Consider the following 20,875-nt stretch of genomic DNA (forward strand, 5'->3'; position numbering starts at 1 on the left):
ACAGCATAGCAGGGCAATGAGAACATGAGCAGAATTTGACTTGCCCTTTTACAAAAGTCCACCGTAACCGTGGTCACCCTCTTAACAGAGGTTATAAATCTCAGACTGGTTTGGTCTTTGCTATTCTTCACTGATGATGTGCATCAAATCAGTATCTGTTGTTGTTATGCTTTGCCACTTGCTTTGATGAAGACGGTCGTGTGCAAATGGCCAAGAACAACTAAGCAGAGCTGTTCTCTTATCATAAACTATACACCCTATCAACGTTCACTTCTGACTGTAGGATGCAGTATGTAGCCCCTCGTTAATGAATCTTGTCACCTCGAAGTTGAATAAAGTTAACAAGGACTTCTCAGACATTAGAAGTTATTATGGAAAATATAATCAGATTGTGGGGGCTTCCAGCCCAATCAGCCTCAAACATGCTAGGCATACCCATAAGTGCCCAGGATCAAACAAGCCAGAGGACTGTGGTGTGACCAGATCCTTGGAAAGTACTCACCTCTCTCTTCATCTATCTCTGTCACTCCCACAGGCAAGAGTACATGCTTTAATCATAAATAAATTTTTAAAAAATGATAAAACTTGAAGAAAGTAATTAAATCCAGTTTCCTATTCTTATGAAAAAAAAAACCCACATGCAATATATTAAAAATAAAACCTATATTAATTTTATGCTTAATGTACACATCAGATGTACTTAAATACCCAAACACTTATTTGGTGGAAATCTACTTTAAGTAATGTTATTTGGGAATAAGGAGCCAGGCCAGCTCCATACCTAGTGGTTAAGAGAACTGGATCCCAACATGGGTGAACAATTTGAATCTTGACTCTGGTGGCTTAAAAAACATACTAGGCATGGGACCAGCAGTTAGCGTAATGGCTATGTCGTTGGACTCCCATGTAGTCGACCGCAGTTCAAGTCCCAGACCTGGTGGCTTAAACTCACTCCAGGCGAGTGTGTGTGTGTGTACCCAAGATCCCGAGAGGAGAATGGAGGAGAAGGCATTGCGGTGTGGCCATCCCCCCTGGGGGGTAAATTTCTTGCTTTCTGTCTCTCTGTCTCTCTCTTTTTATCTGGTGAGTGCACGCGCCCTATAGCAAAAACCTCTTAAAAAAAAAAAAGAATTAAAAAACATACCAGGCATGTGTGTATACGTGCACAAAATCCCAACAGACTGGAGAAATGGAATAGAAGGAGTTGTGGTGTAACCTACTGGATAGTGCTTCCTCTCTCTCTCTCTGTCCTTCTGTCTCTCTAGCAAGCACATATACCCTCTGGCAATGAAAAGGAGAGAGAGAGAGACAGAAAGAGTCAAAGTCAACGAGTCTACGATATTAAAATAACCACGATGTTAAGATAGTCCTTAAAATAAATGGGAAGGACTAGAGAAAAGATTTGAAAAGATTTTGGAGTGTGCAGTAGTAACATATGTCTCTTCACTTCCTGTCCTCCAGAAAAAGTGAGTCATCTTATTCTTGTGAATAAGATGTAGTCAAGCCAAGTGATCTGGCTGAATTTCTAAAATTAACTGTTCTGGGAGATCATTAAAATCCATTCTTTTAAAAATATATTTCAAATTTTCACTGATTTTGGCATGGTTACTCTAAGCAGGCAGTCGGGGGAGGACAGGATTTGAGATCTAACAGCAAAGAGTAATTAGAAGTTCTAAATGTCTCAAGATCTGAATAAGATACTTCATCTCAGACTTAGCTAATCCTCAGCCTAACTGGATGTTGTCCTTTTGTTACTGGAAATACCAGTCTAGAAAAACCAGGAAGCATAAATCATGACAGCCAAGGGAGGAAGCCAGAAACTCGCAGCTAGCTCAGCTTATTTAATGTTACTAAGATAATGCCCATGATATGTGGATTCCAGGAGGACCTAAGGACCCCAGAGGAGAGGCATGATAGATATTGTGGTTTGGTGGAAACAACATAGACATTGGGGTTAGAGAATTCATCTGGATTCTGTTCCTGCCTCTTCACAGTTGTGTTAGTCTTGTCTCTTATTGGAAGTTGAGAACCAACTAGAACTAGCTCAGGCAAAGGAAAAACAAGTATCTATTGGCTTAGGATACCATGCTGGCAGAAGAAAAAAACACAGTTGTTGTCAGGGACAACAGGACCAGAGATCTGAGCGCTGCTAGGCCCTTCTGTTTCATCTCAATTTCTGTTTGTCAGTTTACTTCTCTTGGATCAGAGTTCTTAACCTAACAACCACAACAATTCCCAGTGGCTCTGATTCCCACATGAACAGCTTCCTAATCTGCAAAGGAGAAGCTCTTCATTTTCCTCATTCTTCCATTCTTCTTCTCATTGAAGTAAAAAAAAAAAAATCCTTTCTTTGATACTAATTATATATCACATGCAAGGCTAGTAATATAAATATCATGTTGCCAGAAGGAAAACTATGGTAGGAATATTTAGCTTCCTACCTGCAATGATTAATTAGTGACATCACTCAAGTGATGATACCAAGTGAAAAATCTTTATCTTTCATTCCCTTCCAACACAAGGGTTGTTCAAAAAGTGCATGGAAAATGTATATTATGAAGAAAAAATATACATGGTTTCAAATTTTTTTATACCAAAACCAACTCACACTTTAACTCTATTTCCATGTTTCCACTAACTTTTAGAAGTATCATTGTATACAGTTGTTGGTGAAGAACATAGAACAGGTAAGTGGTTCTCAACATGGATAAATGCTCTCTTGAATATCAGTTTCTGTTGGGTTTTCGTGCCTTGAACAATTTTGTGGGTAAGAGCCAGTATATTTAGGAAAGTGGGTAAATTTTTCAGGATCCCATCTGAGCCTATCCTTACAAAATAAAATAATCTTTCTCACACAAGCCCAACTCTTACCTCCTTTGGGAAGGCCTCTTTAAACTCTCAAGACTGGATTCAATGAGTCTCCTTTGGGTTCCAGAGTCCACTGTGTGTCTGTTGTATCAGTTATATTCCTTTTTAGTGTCAAAATGCCAGAAAATCCAAATCCAACCAGCTTTATAAGAAAAGACCATTTTCTTCTGTGAGTATATATCTCCAGTGCCTAACACAGCACATAGCATTTATACATGGACAAATATTTATCAGGCATCCACTATACATCAGGCTTTATTCTAGCAATCACCAGAGTTGATGCTTAAAACGTGAATGAATGAATAAAACGTCTTCCACTCCCATCTATAGATGGGATTAAGAACCAGTCTTATACCATAAACCTGAGCTCTCCCTTGGCCATCAAGTCATAATGATTTCTTTTAACCACTACTGTTTTTCTTCCAGCTATTAAAACTGGGTCTCTCCTTTATTTTCTATAGATTGCCCAAGTTCCTTGAGAACTATGGCTAAAACTCTGTCCTGAACTCTGGCACTCTCACCAGTAAATAAGTTTTTCTTTATTTCTCTTTTTAAAATTATTTTATTTAATTTTATTCATCAATTTTATTTTATTGAAGTTGAAGTTGACCAGAGAGAGAGAGAGAAGGAAAATGAAAAAAGCAAGCTGCCAGGTCCAAGTCAGCCATGTGGGAATCCAGCCTCTTTAAACACCACATCACCTGCCAGCTCCCTTTCTGTATTTCTTTTTTTTTTTTTTTTTGGAGAGGTTTTTGCTATAGGGCGCGTGTGCTCGCCAGACAGACAGAGAGAGACATAGAGACAGAAAGCAAGAAATCACCCCCCAGGGGGGATGGTCACGCCACAGTCCCTTCTCCTCCATTCTCCTCTCGGGATCTTGGGCACGCACGCACACGCGCCCGGCATGAGTTTTAAGCCACCGGGTCCGGGACGCGAACCGCGGTCGACTACGTGGGAGGCCAGCGACATAGCCATTATGCTAACTGCTGGTTCCCCCTTTCTGTATTTCTTGATAGTCTCCTTTTCCTGGGAGCTATGCTCAGCACAAACTGTACAAGCTACCTGATTCAAGATGTATCTACCCTTTCAACTCAAGCACTTCTTGTGCTCATTCTCTACAGTGGCCATTTAAACTTCCATTATTACTAAACCTTCCATTATTCCATGGCCACGAGGGTCACGTCACTCTCTCTCTCTCTGAATAGATGACCTAAGGTCCTAGCTCAGAGTTAATGGGAGATATAAGCTACAAGCATCCTCAAACCTGTATCTTTACATCTTTGAATTTATCTGCACCTATGCCTATCACTTCCTTATCAAAAATTCTCCTCTCTTTTGGAAAAAACAAATCCCTAAACTAGGTTCTGGATCTCATTCCTTCCCTTGGTCTCTTTCACTTTGAAGCATAATTTTCATTTGAATGTGTAAGTTCCCTTATAAATTGGACCTATTAATATTTCATACAGTGCCTAAAAATTCTCTGTAGAAGTTGAGAAGGTAACAAAGTAACATTCCCAATAAGGAGTTTTATGAACCAGAGTTTCTCAGTCTCAACACTGTTGACATTTTGGACAGGAAAACAGTCGGGGGGGTGGGAGGGCTGTCCTATGTACTCAGCATCTTTGGCCTCTTCTCATTAGATGCCAATAGCACCCCACCCCCTGGTCATGACAACCAATAATGTCTACAAACATTGCTAAATATCTCCTAGAAGGCAAAATCATCCCTTGTTGATGGAGAACCACTATTATAAACAGTAAGACAGGAAAACGTAAGATTTATAAATGATACCAGAAACTTTCACTTTCTGGTTTCAGAATCAACCTTGGTTGTATTTTTTTTCCAATCTGTATATCATTAATTATAAAAACTAAGGGTTAAAATAGTGAAATTATGGCAAACAATCAAATGGTTAAAAATTCATCCAGAGTCCATGGTAAAGTTATGAGTGCTAATGAAGCAGTAAGTCAAGAATAAAAAGTCTTTCATTTGGAAGGATAACATAATGATTAAGAATCTTCTCTGTTTGCTCTTTCTGTAGGATACTTTATTGTAAGAAAAAGAAGATTGCAAAGTGCTTTGAAGTGACCCAAGTTTTTATAAAGTTTTCCTCAGAAGTGCCTATAAATATGCTCCCAGAGAAGTCTTTCTGAATTCCATATTTCTTATAGAAATTATTATTTTGTCTTCTGATTTGTAGAAAATTAAGGCACAAATTAAGAAGACAGAAACTTTTAAATTGTATAATAAAAAATATACATTTATTATAAGTTGAAATAATTCATGACTCTGCTACCCTGCTTTCTTCACTGAGACATACAAGAACTTGCTGTATATATGAATCAATAGGTTAAATACATTAAAGGTCACTTTTTTTTGAAGTGTCCACTTACTTTTTTTTTCTGAAAGAAAGAGAGAGAGAGAGAGAGGCACCCCCAACAGGATCCCTACGCCATGATCCGGCCTAGGTTTCAGCCAGCAAGACCACAGGTACACCCAGCTTGTATGGGGAAGCCCCAGAATGGAAACCCAGGACCTTCACATGTGCCTCTATCTGCATCACCACAGTATACCTTCTGGCCTCTTAGCAGTTACTTTTATTTATTTATTTATCTAATGTTTTTCTGTATTTATGATAGCACATGTGTACACATGTGAGAGTGAGAGAGCTATGACTATACTACAGTGCCTGTTAAGAATCTTCTCTGTTTGCTCTTTCTGTAGGATACTTTATTGTAAGAAAAAGAAGATTGCAAAGTGCTTTGAAGTGACCCAAGTTTTTATAAAGTTCTCCTCAGAAGTGCCTATAAATATGCTCCCAGAGAAGTCTTTCTGAATTCCATATTTCTTATAGAAATTATTATTTTGTCTTCTGATTTGTAGAAAATTAAGGCACAAATTAAGAAGACAGAAACTTTTAAATTGTATAATAAAAAATATACATTTATTATAAGTTGAAATAATTCATGACTCTGCTACCCTGCTTTCTTCACTGAGACATACAAGAACTTGCTGTATATATGAATCAATAGGTTAAATACATTAAAGGTCACTTTTTTTTGAAGTGTCCACTTACTTTTTTTTTCTGAAAGAAAGAGAGAGAGAGGCACCCCCAACAGGATCCCTACGCCATGATCCAGCCTAGGTTTCAGCCAGCAAGACCACAGGTACACCCAGCTTGTATGGGGAAGCCCCAGAATGGAAACCCAGGACCTTCACATGTGCCTCTATCTGCATCACCACAGTATACCTTCTGGCCTCTTAGCAGTTACTTTTATTTATTTATTTATCTAATGTTTTTCTGTATTTATGATAGCACATGTGTACACATGTGAGAGTGAGAGAGCTATGACTATACTACAGTGCCTGTTATCAAGCAGGAGAGACAAATATAAAGCACATACAATAGATACTACATTTTTATCAGAAGTATGAGGTAAGTCCTATAAAAACACAGAGGAGAAAGAGAAAATTAGACAAAATGTAGTAAAATAGAGAAATTACTTGGATTTAAGAATATATATATATATATATTCTTATATATATATATACACATACATACATACAAGACTACCTATGTGAGAACAGGGGCAAGGAAATGTGGGTGTCTCATTACCCTTGGCTGTACTTCTCTTTTCCCCCTCTTAACACCAAATTGTTGTACACTAGATATAGTAAATGTCAAAGAGATCCATTAGAATAATAACAACATCAAATCACAAAAAGCAGCATGCTCAGAAGCAGATGTGAAAAAGAGGATTTTCCCATGTACTTTACAAAGTGAAGGATGTTATGGGGAAATGTATACACAGGGACCATAACACCAAGTGGAAAAGTCACTGCCATCCCAAATTTTCATGTGTGCCAGTGCCCTCTTCAATGAATGTGACTCCAAGCTCTGGGCCCAGACTTTATTTCTTGTAAGAACCATTCTGGTTCTCAGCATAATAGGAATAACTCCAGGATAATTAAAGTAAAAGGTAAGTAGGCCAAGGTTATGTGACTTCATTAGCCAGCATTTCATTAGGCAAAACTCAACTGCAGGGTGAAGAGCAGTAAATGCCACCCATGGCTGTCAGCTAGAGGCATATTTTGAAAGTGTGTGAAAGCAGTGTGAATAATAATAAAAAATATATAAGTAAAATAAGAAAAAAAGAAATTAAAAAAAACTTGATTCTTTCATCAGAAAGAGAAAACCAGCAAAACAGAAGTTATCCAGTTTTACTGATTTATTTATTTTGTTCATGAGAGAGACAGCGCATGCACATGTGAGAGAAAGAGAGAGAGAGATTCTCAACAACAGGTTCTTGTTATGCCAAGGTCTAGTATCTCCCTACCCCCCAGTTTGTCAGGATCTTGCATACCAGGCACATTTTTAGGTCCATGGGGATCCAAACCCATAGTTGGCCATGTGACTTTCAGTAATGCAATTCTGTGTACCACCAACTGGACCACCAAGCTGGACCAATGTTGTCCTGGCTTTTAAGCTGTTCCTCTTCCCCACTCATACAATTATTACATACAAACATACTTCCTTAATTGTAATTTATTTGTTTGTTTGTTTGTTTTTTACAGAGCATTTGTAAATTTTTTCCTTCAGTTATTTTTTCATATTTATAAAAGTCTCAGGACATAATTATTGTCTTCTCATTCTAAGTAACCACAGGGAAAGCACTATGCCAGGGTGAATGTGGTCCACTGAACTCAGGAAGCTTGGAAAGACTGGCTTTAAAATGAAATAAAATCTGTAATTGTATTAATTTTATAATCTGTAATTAGTATTAGTTTTATACATGGTGTACATGGTGGATAGCAAACTGTATAAAACTAATACTAATTATGTTTCAGACATTACTTTTAGTGTTCTTCATAAACTATTTAATCCTCACAATAACCCTATGCACTAAGGACTAATATTATTAGAAAAATGAGAAAACTGAGCCTCATAGAGGTTAGATAATTTACTAAAGAGATTAACTCGGCAAATGGTAAGGCTGGAATTTGAACCCAGGTCTAGATGGAGAGTTCATGTTCTAATCACTCTGTTATATAATCATTCGATAATGTATAAGGTATTCAAGGTCAAACTCATTATTTCACTTCTCTCCAATCTTTGCTTCATCCTTTACATTATATTTTAACATCTCATTACTATCCTCTACAATCATATCTAAGCAGTCACCAAATTTTATTGATTTTTTAAAGCTCTATGTCTCTTTTATGAAGTCTATACTCATACAAGGATTTTTTAGATGCTTACAAAAAATGAAATTGGCATACAACTTTATTTTGGTGCAAAAATTTTTGTAAAACATGCATAATTATTTTTTTTTTTGGAGAGATTTTCACTGTAGGGCACGAGCGCTCGCCAGACAGACAGAGACATAGAGACAGAAAGCGAGAAATCACCCCCCAGGGGGGATGGTCATGCCGCAATCCCTTCTCCTCCATTCTCCTCTCGGGATCTTGGGCACGCAGGCACACGCGCCCGGCGTGAGTTTTAAGCCACCGGGTCCGGGACACGAACCGCGGTCAACTATGTGGGAGTCCAGCGACATAGCCATTACGCTAACTGCTGGTTCCCCATAATTTGTTTATAATATGCTTTTTCAATGAACTTTTTGAAGACCCTTCATATAGTTGTTTGTTCATACATCTATCTGCCACTAAAGGTTTGGGAGGCAAAAACCATACATATATTACATATTTTTATTTGTCTTAGGATATCCATGGTTTAATTTTATTTTTTACTAGTAGCTAGTATAGGGAATACCACATAGAAAACAGTCAACCATGTGGGGTAAATCATCCCCAAATTATTTTTTTTGTCTCCATTTTCTCAGCTACAGCATTAACTCATTCTGAGCTACTCTGATAATTTTCCATTGGTCTCATTGCCTCTAGTGTCTCCATAATTCATTCTCCAAATTGCTGACATAGTCATACTATAGAATGAAAATGTTGCCTCATTATCATCATTATTTATGAATCCTTGATGGCTTTTAATATCTATAAAATAAAATAAAATTCTTTATCAGTCAAGATTTTTCACAATTTAGTCCTAACAACTTGTAAGACCATCTTCTGTAATTTCTGCCCTCATCTGCTTCCAGGCATCATTCTGGTCACACTTGACAGTTTATAACTCTCAAATATATGCCTGGAGTCTCATCCTTCCGCCCCTACACATGTCACTCCTTTTGACTAAACTGTCTTGCCCAGTCTTCCCTGTCAGGTAAATATCCAATTCATCCTTTAAGGATACATGTAAACACACACAGAGAAGTCTTTAAATTTCCTCTCTTCTGTGTTTCCAGACAAGTAATCCTCAAATCTAAAACTTTAGCTTTATAAAACTGCAGATTACCCAATTTCCAATTCAGAAAGTTTTAGATTCATTAAGAATGGAGTGGAGAAAATAATCTGTTTTTTAAAATATATAGTATATCCCAACCTTAACAATGTCACATCATGGCCTGACTGAACTCTGGGGTACTGAGTGTTAAGCATTCTCCTTGAAGCTTGCCTCAAATTCATGCTAGAAACAAGCAGAGGCAGAAAATGTTGGGACCTGTACTTTCAGGTGTTAGCAAAACGAATCACTGTTTCCAGGTTTTAGGAGTATGAGTTGGTGGGAAGTCTGTTTCTTCAAGCTGTTCAATATAGCAGGAAAACAAAGAGACTGAAAATATAAAGCAAAACAAAGGCACACACTATTAAATATAGACAAGAAAAGGAAGCAAAGGACATGAGGTCACCTAAGCTGACCTCTAAATTGCTTCTATAATATAGCACTCATTGAAAAGAAGTGAGGAGGTGAACAAACACAATGAAACTAGTGATGAACAAATACAGTTGGCATTCTAAGGAGCTACAAGAAGAGCCTAGGCTGGTTCAAACCATCAGAACCATTTTCCTGGAATGGCATTACTGGCTCTGAACAAGTCACTTTGAACCAAATTCTTGAGATTTTCCTCATTAGCAAAGATATGCAATGACTTCTAAAGACATCAGTTCAAAGCAACTCTGTAAAACCAACACCCCCTTCTTTTTTTTTTTTTTGGATACAATATGCTCTTTCAATGAATACATGCCCCGAGAAGAAAAATGCATTAATAGTTCATCTTTAGACTCAAGAGCTTTAGAGACAAAAGCGCTGTTAAAAGAACTTCTAGATCATTCTTTATAACCTTTTTTTTACAATATAGTACATATGGAAAATGATAAATGTATTGCATATTGGGATAAAGACTCAAGATTGGGTCAGGTGACTGGCAGGAACTCAAACTGCCCCAGATAACAGCTCAGGGTAGAAGAGATCAATAAATCCTGGGAACCAGCAGTTAGCGTAATGGCTTTGTCGCTGGACTCCCACGTAGTCGACCACAGTTCGCGTCCTGGAACTGGTGGCTTAAAACTCACGCCGGGTGTGTGTGCGTGCGTGCCCAAGATCCCGAGAGGAGAATGGAGGAGAAGGGATTGTGGCGTGACCATTCCCCCTGGGGAGTGATTTCTCACTCTCTGTCTCTATGTCTCTCTCTGTCTGGCGAGCGCACATGCCCTATAGTGAAAAAAAAAAAACTCTCCAAAAAAAGAAGAGATCAATAAATCCTAGAACATCCACATAACATGGGATATAGTAGATAAACCAATGTGCCCAAAGGATGACTTATTACTAAAGGGGTTAACAAGGTCACTTAGTGAAAGAGCTGGTACTAGGTTTGCACAGGCCTTCATAACAGGATTCTAATCCTTGTGCCACTCAGAAGTCATCAATTCTGAATACAAAAAGAGTCATTTTTAAGAGATTCACAACTTATTGAGGCACCAAGTGTTGGTCCAGCCAATTAACATCTGAAAACAACTGGCTTTGCATTCCATTTCTTCTTCCCCCATTTTCTGTCCTTTAAAAGAATAAGCCTAGGACCAGTTTGGGGTCATGGCTATTTCCACCAGAGAAGTCATGCCCACTGGATCCTTGCTTTTCTATACTTGTTTGTCTTTGTGTGTATATTTTATGTTTATTTCTAATCCATCGCTCCCCCCCACCACCACCACTCATAAAAACACATTCTGCTGGGTGAGTCTTGGCAGGTAACACACTGAAAAAAATTATGATCTCTCCCACAAATGCTGTACCATTTTTCAACTGTATTCAAATACAACTTTAAAAAGTAACAGAAGCTAGGAACCAGTAGTTGGCATAATGGCTATGTCGCTGGACTCCCATGTAGTCGACTGTGGTTCAAGTCCTGAACCCTGTGGCTTAAACTCACGCCAGGCGCACATGCGAGTATGCCCAAGATCCCAAGGGGAGAAAGGAAGAGAAGGGATTTTGGTATGACCATCCCCCCTGGGGACAACTTCTCGTTTTCTCTCTCTCTGTCTCTCTCTGGCTTTTTGGTGAGCGCACACACCCTATAGCAAAAACCTCTCAAAAAAAAGTAACAGAAGCTCTTTCCTCCATTTTTCTGTGCTGCCATAATGGCGAGCATGAATGTTCTGGCTGATACTCTCAAAAGCATCAACACGCCGAAAAGAGAGGCAAATGTCAGGTTATGATTAGGCTGTGCTCCAAAATCATTGTCTGGTTTCTAACTGTGATGATGAAGCATGGTTACAATGGCGAATTTGAAACCATTGATGACCACAGAGCTGGAGAAGTTGTTGTGACCCTCATTGGCAGGTTAAACAAGTGTGGTCCCAGATTTGATGTGCAACTCAAAGGTCTAGAGAAATGACAGAATAATCTGCTCCCATCAGTCAGTTTGGTTTCATTGTCCTGACCACGTCAGCTGGCATCATGGACCATGAAGAAGCAAGATGGAAACATACAGAAGGAAAGATCTTGAGATTCTTTTTCTGTGGAGGTGATACACGCATACAAATAAAATGACTCAATGGGAAAAAAAAGTAACATAAATGTATTGATAGTTCTTTTAATTCATTGGAAAATTGCTAGATAAAATTTTAAAAACCACTTTTAAAATGAAAGGGAAAGGCTGCCTGGCAAGAATTAAACTTCTGTCTGACACTAAATAGAGTTTTCCCTATTTTCTAGACATACTACAAATACTGTGGCATGTGATACATGGCCAGACATAAAGGTTCAGACACTAAATTTGTTGACTATCCATCATTTTTAAAAATAAGTGTCATGTTGGTCCAGCCTCATGGTGAAGTGGTTAGGTCCTGTGTAGAGGAAGCCAGATCCCAAATGGCTGACCAGGGATTGGCCAGTTTCACTCCAGGCTCGTGTGTGCATACCTAGGATCCTGAAGGAATAAACAACTACTGGAGGAAAAGGATTATAATATGATCAGATTCCATTAGGGGATGTTTTCTCTCTCTTTTGCTCTTTTACACACACACACGGTATCATGAATTTTTTAAAAATTTGTATTTTATTTAATGAACTTTTATTTAATTAGGTCATGCTAAATTTGTTATAGATGAGAAGCGGCAGGTTTTTTCCTTTTTCTTCTTTTTTGCAAGTAAGAAAACTGTCAAAAAAGGGTTCAATATTTGTATCTGAATCGGAAAAATACAGGCTGGCTAGAATAGTAAAAGGAAATGTGACCAAATTCTGGGTACATGTTGGGATTATGCAAGCAAAGAAAAAAATGCTTTGCAGGTTTGCTTTGGCCATTTGTTTCTTAATATTCCTGTACATGAAAGTTGCCTTCTTCCCAAGGTCTCAACCCAGTGACATTAGCTTCTTTCCTTGACAAGCTGGCCCTCCAGCCTTGCCAACCTCTCCTTTTCTCCTTGGTTTACCTCAAGGCTTAATTTAAGAGCCCAGAAAGAACTGCTTGAGTGAAAGGAATAAATGTATGGAAGCATATGGGTTAATGTATTTGTCTTCTAACTATTTTATTGTAAGTGTTCTTTTATATGTTGAGGATATAATTCCCTCATTAGATGATTAAAATTATGGTACAGTATGGGAGTTGTCTTTTCCCTTTGCTCATGACATACTTTGAAATGTTATTTAAAATTTTTTTTTGAGGGAACAGCAGTTGGTGTAATGGCTATGTTGTTGGACTCCCATGTAGTCAACCATGATTCGAGTCCCAGACCTGGTGGCTTGAACTCATGCCAGGCACATGTGCTCGTGTGCCCAAGATCCCAAGAGCAGAGTGGAGGAGAAGGGATTACAGCATTACCATCCCCCCTGGGGGTGATTTCTCGCTTTCTGTCTCTCTGGCGAGCACATGTGCCCTATAGCAAAAACCTCTCCAAAACACACACACACAAATACATATATATATATATATATATATATATATATATATATTACATAACTTTTGGATTAGACTTTCAGAAAGGTCATGATGCATAGAAAACCATAGAAAAATACATCATGACTTTTCCATTGATCCAATATATATATTTTTAAATGCCAGAGGATGAATGTATGCTTCAGAGACAGAAAAAGAAAGGAAAACACCCAGTGGGGTATAGTCACACCACAACCTCCCTCCCTCCATTCCTCCTTTCCATCAGTACTCTGGGTATACACACATGCACCAGGCATGTTTTTCTTTTTCTTTTTTTTTAATGGAGTAATTTCTTTCTTTTTTAAAAAAAAATTATTTTATTTATTTATTTTTAGTTTGACCAGAGAGAGATGCATAGAGAAAGACAGGAAGGGAATGTGGGAAAGCAAGCCACCAGGTCCAGGACTCGAACTGTAGTAAAAAATGTGGGAGTGTCTAGCACCTTAGCCACTGTGCCACCTGCTGGTTACCCCAGGCATGTTTTTCAAGCCACTGGAATGGATCTGAACAGCAGACAGCTCTGTGGCATCTGGCTGATGGGCACAATGCTTAACCACTGCACTGTGGGGCCAGCCCAGACAAAACCAGTTTTTAACTCCATTTCTGTAATTTACAACTATGATGCTTTCGAGACTTTAATCTTTCAAAAACTCAGTTCTAAAAGATTAAATAAAAATATATGCAGATATAACGTCTTAGATTAGGCAGAGCCAATTTTTAATTCCATCTCTGTACAATGCTTTGGGGAATTCATTTAACCTGTCAGAACCCCAGTTTCCTCATCTGTGAAATAGGACTAACTATGCCTCTCAAACATTAACTCATGGTAGCTGCAATTGTCCCTCTTACCACTCTTGCTACCCTTAGGCCTTTGCTGCAATGAAGAATAACAGACTGGTGGGAAACTCCTCTTTCTTGTGCTGTCCCATGTTGCCAGTAGAATGGTCACCACGACATTAATGACTGCTATTCTGCTTTTGCTGTGGCCTGTCAAAGGGGATCAATTGCAAGCTGGACCATCCTCAGTACATCAAAATAGAAACCATGAAGACACAGTAAACCAATTAGGCATCTGTAAGAAAGTGTAGGGCATTTTGCACAAATCAAAGTCCATGCTTCATATACAGCTTTAGCAGAAGAGAGTAGGTGTTTCATTTTGTTTTGTTTTTAATCACATTTGTTATTCTTTCAGATCCTTTCCTCCTAGAGTTAGTGCCATATTTGAGGCCCTGAAGGCTGGTCAAGGACTGACTGTCCTCAGATTTGTCGCTCAACACAGGCCTGGCAGCCACCCTGCTTGAGTTAAGTGTGTATCAATCCAGAACTGAGCCTCATCACGATGATGTGCTGTCTGCCCACTTAGTGAAGTCAGCTCCCACATTCCGCCATCTTCCCTAGCCCTTCCCTAATCTCTAACTGCCCACAGCCGCCCAATACACACTGTAAATAGGACAAGGGGAAATAGAACTAAACACCAAGGGCTCAGTTAGGGCATGATCAATGTAGACCTTGTTTACCCATTGGCAAAAGTGCCTGTGTTTACCACTGACTGAATAAGGTTCTTTCAGGCATCCTCGTGGTACAGATTCTATTAGGCAGTAATAAGGCAGTAAAAGTCACCTTGTTTAATTTTTTTTTTCTTTTTTAGCAAACGCTGAAGGAATTGGAAATTCAACCATGGCTAGCCCTGGTAGTGGAAATAGTTTGGTTACCCAGGTGTTGAAAATCTCTGCCAAAAACTTCCTTATGAGCCTTCCAAAGCACAAAGTTTTACCATTTGAATCCTATTATTTTGCCCATAAAAAAGATCTTCTCATGAGTCTCAACTTTTCCCGTAGTCACAACCTTCATATACTCAAGTGATCATTTATTTATTACAACTTCATTCCCTGCTAAGTGTTTGACATAACATGAAGAGAATTCCAAACTTGTGCTAAACCTTTAATGCATCCCACAATTAATCTCCAACTCATTAGTTCGTTCATTCATTCAATGAATATTGAGTGCTTATCAAGTAGTATGTACAGTTTTAGGTGCTGAAGATACAGACAAAACCCAAGGCCTTAGAGTTCATATTTTAATAGGAAAAATAAATACCAGATAACGAGGTGATGGATAGATAGATAAAATAATGATATTCCTTGTGCAAACACTGAGAGGCGTCACCCAGTAACCATTATCACCTCCATTAGTAAGTGACTCCCGAATTTTTATTTTTTTAATTTGCCAGAAGGTGTGTGTGCTTGTCAGAGAGAGAAAAAATAAGAAAGCATCCTTTGAGGGGGATGATCATGCCACAATCCCTTCTCTATCTCTCCCTCCTTTTGTTTTTTTGGGGGCATATGTGCTCATATGCCTGGTGTGTTTTTCTTGCCTTTTTAAAAGAGGGTTTTGCCATAGGCAGCATGTGCTCACCAGAGATAGACAGAAAGAGACAGTGAGAGGGAAAGTGAGAAATCACCCCCCCCCCAGGGAGATGGCCATACTGCAGTCCCTTCTCCCCTGCCCTCCTGGGATCTTAGGCATGTATGCACATGTGCCATCATGATTTTCAAGCCACCAGGTCCAGGACTAGAACCGCACTCAGAAATGTGGGAATCCAGCGATGTAACCACCACACCATTCGCTGACCTCCAGTGTATTTTTCAAGCTGCTGGGTCCCAGGATGCAAACCACACAATCCACCATCTGGGATCCAGCTACTTTAAACATGTCACCAGCTGTCCCATTTTTTATTTTATTCAGACACATGGCTACGCAGAATACAAGCAATACATCCCAACCTCTCTTGAGTGATGTATGGCTATATGATTTACGAGAAGTTATGCCTTACGAGAAGTAAGCAGGAGTATGAGTGTTATCAAGACATGTTCTGAGGAAGGAACACTGTGCCTTTCTCACAACTTTGTCTTTTTCCTGCTGGCTGAAATATAAGCCTGCACACTGGAGTTGGGGAAACTGATCAGGTCCAAGGGTGTTTATATTTTTAAAAATAATAGAACAAAAATTAGAAGATAGCTGAGCCTCTGATAATTACATCAATCATGCAAAACCTAGATTACTTACATCTGGACTAAGCATATCTAGGTTTTTTGGGTTGTTTTTTTTTTTTTTTTTGCCAGAGGGCATGTGCACTCACTGGAGATACAGAAAGAGAAAGTGAAGAAGCCACACACACACACACACACACACACACACACACACACGTGGGAAATGGTCATGTTGCAATGCCTTCCCCTCCATCTCTCCTGCCTTTCAGGATTTTGAATATACATGTTCCAGATTTTGAACCACATAGTGGCCATGTGGGATCCAGCTGCCTTAACCATCAGGCCATCAGTATACTTTTTTTAAGTTTCTGGGTTTTTTGAGGGGTTTCTGTCATTCTCATTTGACTTCAGTCTTAACTAATACAAAAATATAATGATAAACAAAACAGAGCAAGATATTAGAGAGTGGCATAGTGAGCTCTTTAAGATGGGACAATTAAGGAAGGATTTTATAAGGAATTGACTTTGAGCAGAGTCTTGAATGTATGAGGGAGGGAAACATATGGGCAGAAGGAAAATGCGTCCCAGGAAGAGAGAAATAGCAGAAGGAAGAACCCAGAGGGGGATATGCTTCTGTACTCAAAGCCCAACAAACCTTCTAGCTTACTTTTCAAACCTCTTATACTATCAACCTTCTGACAGAAATCCTTGACTCCAGTCCTGTGGAAATTGGCTAACTTTGCAAGGAATGGTTCCTATGGGGTCTTTTCAAAAAGCATGACCAAGTTATTAGTCTAAACTTTTACTCAGTTGTGTGACTCAACCTCTAATGGCCCATTTCAAAATACTTCCCCATTCTCCATTCAAATTTTATCCCATTTTCTATACATAGCATAGATTTTCACTCCTGCTTCAGGGCTGGCTCTATGAACCCATCCCACATTGCTTGCTTTTTTCTTGAGTCTCCATAATATTACTGGCCAAACTATTCATTGTGTTCTAATTCATACATGTGTCTCTTGCTACCTCAATTAAGATGTATCATAGGAGCAACATCTTAAAAAGTTTTTAAAATCTCTTTCGGCTACTATTTCTTCAAACAGAAGGTGCTCAGTAAAAACTTTCTGTATGCCCAAATGAATGAACATTTCATTCAGCCATTACACAAACGAGAAAACACAATGGAGAGAACCTAATCTTGCCCTGTTCCTCCCTTTCGCCAGGAAGATATGAGTAGCTGAAGTATGTAGTGCTATATATAGTCAGCTGATGTCAGCTGGATGCCAGTCTCTTCAGAAAGGCTCAGTCCCCAGTTTGAGTTGGAGCTAGGGACCATGCTGTCCCAGGTTCAAGGATAAAAATTGTCGGGCCCAAGTGCCATCCATATTCCATCTCCAGACTCTTCCTCCACAAATTGGGATTTGTCCCTGCAGAAAAGCACAGTCTCAAAGCAAGGTGAGTGCGTTGTTTCCTAAAATGTTTTATTAGTCAGTTGTCCAGGGAGGTTCAAGGTTGTGACTCATAAATGGGCATTCTTTTCTTTAAAGAACAGCTGTTGATGCCAATATCAAAAGGCCACCACCAAGAGTTCTGGTTTAATCTGGTGTCTGCTTCAGTCTTAAGAGTTCTCTGGAATTGATGTACTGTGATGCTGATACAAAGGAAGACTAGTGAGGAAACAATGATAGATTAAAATTGCGGAGAAAAGAAAGGGAGAGGAAAGGAGGCCACTCTTTGGTTGTTTCTCACTGCTGACCATTGTACTAATACACAGATAACACTGGATCTGAAACTCTTGAGTATCACCCTTTGTTCACTGGGACTGTGTCTGTCAATGAATAACATGCTCTGTCACCAGACAAGGAATGCATATTAAGTCTTTCAGTGGAAAGCCACAATAAACTCTTAATAAAGAACAAAGCAAGATTCTCTTTCAAAAGGGGGTTATAAAACACTCCAAATGAGTGCTTCACATTACCTCAATAATGTCCCTTTATTTTTGACAGGGAACAAAAACCATGCTATCACATAATGCCATGGTGAAGCAGAGGAAACAGCAAGCATCAGCCATCATGAAAGAAATCCATGGAAATGGTATCAATAAAAAAAATCTTTGGAAGCATTAATGTAGTTCAGCATTAATGTAGATCCTTCCCGACATTATTTAATATTCTGTCATTTTGCTTCATTTAAATTCTTGCTGGTCTGTCATAACAAACCTGGAGCTCTAGGGGGTGCAGAAAAGCCTATGGTGACTAATCCTTTTGTAGTCATCCTTTCTAATTTGAAAGCTATTTTCAGATGAACAACTGCTGTAAAAGGAATGAAGCAATCTGACAGCTGATGTACATTCTGCTTGGTTTGCCTTTCACAGTATAAGTTAATATCACTCTCAGTTCTTTTTTGCGGGGGTTGAGGGACATGTCCTATAAATTCTGTCTTCATTTTCCCACCATTCCACATGGTCTACTTGATTTCTTTTACCTTATATTACACAATTCATTTAAAATGTGTTCAATCATCTTTTTATAAACAAAAGCTATTGTTTAAATTGGAATTTACATTCATTGCTTACTTATTTGTTCAATCCTGAAACCAGGTCTCATAATTAATAATTGAATAGCTAATATAATGTGTGTGTGCAAAATCTACTTTTATTTATAATTTCTGAGAAAACGCAGAGAAAATTTTTATAGCTGCAAAATGTATGACTCAAAAAATGTTAATGTTGATACATATTAGATGCAAGAGAATATTCCATTTTCTCCTTTTCTTAGATTCTAACAGCTTTAGAAAGCATTTTTCATACCTTGCATTTTTACATTTTATGAAAATAATTCAACTTTGTTTATAGGCCAAGGATAGCATCAATTTTAAAAGAAAATTAAGAAGTAGAATATCCAGAGCCTTTGAAAGGCTGACTTGAGCCATTCCAGATATATCTGTGGAGTTTCAAGAATGTCTCATATTTCCCCATCTATGGACAGGGAATGAAGTCTTTCACCATAACAAAACTTAGAGGTGTGAGAGCTGGTGGGGGCAGCTGGGAACAGGGTTGAGTTTAGCGTTTTTATATTGCACTTCCCATAAAGTACACTCAACAAAACCAATTAAAGACTTTCAGATGTTCTCCACACTATGTAATCATTTCTAAAAGGTCTTGGAAAGTTTTATTTTTCATATTTTGTAAGACAAAATTATGGTATTAGTTCCAACTCCGTTCCTATGCCTTACTATGATGTGAAATTAGTTTGCAACAAGATAAGAATAATTTTGAATAAGATAAGAGTAATTTTGAACCAGATATTAGAACTGAATTTGTATCAATTTAAAGTTCCAAATGTCATTCATGCTCCTTATAAATTTGTATGCTGCTTTGTATTTACTGCTTCAGGTAGTTTACTTCGAATGGTTTATACAGTTTTCCTGATTATACGGCAAAAACAGATTATCATTTGAACTTAAAACTAAATTGTCTATCTTACAACTAGACTTTTGAATAAGTTATCATGTTCTAGTTACATCATAATCATACACCAATCCATCTATTTAAAGTATTCCCAAACTAGAGCAGTGTTGGATTCTATTCTATATTAGCCCTGACCTAGCCATAGAAGAGTAAGAATGTCTTTTTTTCCTTCTTTACAAACATAATGATTTTTATGAACTATAAAGAAAAAAATACAATTATATCCTAAAGTGGAGAGGAAACCCTTGAAACAACTATCCCATATTAGTAGCATGAAAAGTCAGCTGAAGCCCTCCCATCCACATCACTGGATGAGTGCCAGACCAGCTAAGAGGAGTCACCTGCTCTGCTTTTGTTTCGATGTCACGTACTCCAGATAACACAGGGATAATCAGACTCTTTCTTTACTCATCCCAGATAAAATAGCTGTAGTGCTTTATGAAGCAGCTCAAATATTTAATGGTCCTCTCTTATTTTCCCCAACATCTTATCTGAAACATCACTTTCTGTGTACTGCATGGTGTTTAGAGATCTGGAGCTAGAGAAATATCATTTTTTTTCCTTAGGATGCAGAAATGAGACATAGACTTCAGAGAAATTCTTTTGGGAATAATCTTTCAAACAGTTTACAGCAGTAAAAGTCTGGATAATTTAAGATAAAGTGCACAACTGTTTCTATCTTAATTATAAGGGTAAATAAATCAAATTTGGACTGGATCACATGTCATAAAAATGAATGGAGAAGGATGTTTTCAAATTCTTTGTCTTACTTTCCTCTCCCCTTGTGAGTCAGGAATTTCTTTTTAGAATTCTTTAATTTCATCTCTCTCTCTCTCTCTCTCTCTTTTTTTTTTTTTGATTTGCTGCAAGGCACATGTGCTCAACAGAAGAAGATGAGAGATAGAGAAAAAGAGAAAGTGAGATAGCAAGATGCCAGGTCTGGGACTCAAACCACAGTCAGCCATATTGGACGTCCAGCTCCTAAATCACCATGCCTCTTGCTGGCCCCCTGGATTTCTTAAAAAGTTTCTATTCATTTACTCCATGAGTGAAAGACACAGAGATAGACAGAGAGCACTCCTCATGTTTTTGGCATTGTGACTTACCCTCAACTTCAGCCAGCCCCAGAACATGGTCATGAGTGCACCCAGCCTGTTCTGGGAGGTCTCTAGATGTGAACCAGGAGCCTCCCAATATGGGTCTGCCTTGCGTAGTATTGTATTTCACTGGTGAACCACTGTCTGGTCCCAGGAATTTTTTTTCAGTAT

General features: G+C 38.4%; 1 protein-coding gene across 2 annotated transcripts in view; it reads left to right on the forward strand.

Moving 5' to 3' along the window:
* Positions 1 to 17,434: 17,434 nt before the first annotated feature.
* The window catches only part of MYOZ2 (myozenin 2), a 37,869-nt gene continuing 34,428 nt past the window's right edge, over positions 17,435 to 20,875 (forward strand). The window contains exons 1-2 of one of the 2 annotated variants that reach the window (XM_006153100.1): positions 17,435 to 17,593; positions 18,145 to 18,232. In XM_006153100.1, coding sequence (XP_006153162.1) covers positions 18,157 to 18,232 — 76 coding nt within the window. In that variant the 5' untranslated portion in view covers positions 17,435 to 17,593; positions 18,145 to 18,156. The remainder of the gene's footprint in view (positions 17,594 to 18,144; positions 18,233 to 20,875) is intronic. The other variant, XM_006153101.1, reaches the window with a different exon arrangement.

Source organism: Tupaia chinensis, unplaced genomic scaffold (assembly GCF_000334495.1).
Source record: "Tupaia chinensis unplaced genomic scaffold, TupChi_1.0 Scaffold000362_1, whole genome shotgun sequence".
Taxonomy (NCBI): Eukaryota; Metazoa; Chordata; class Mammalia; order Scandentia; family Tupaiidae; genus Tupaia; species Tupaia belangeri.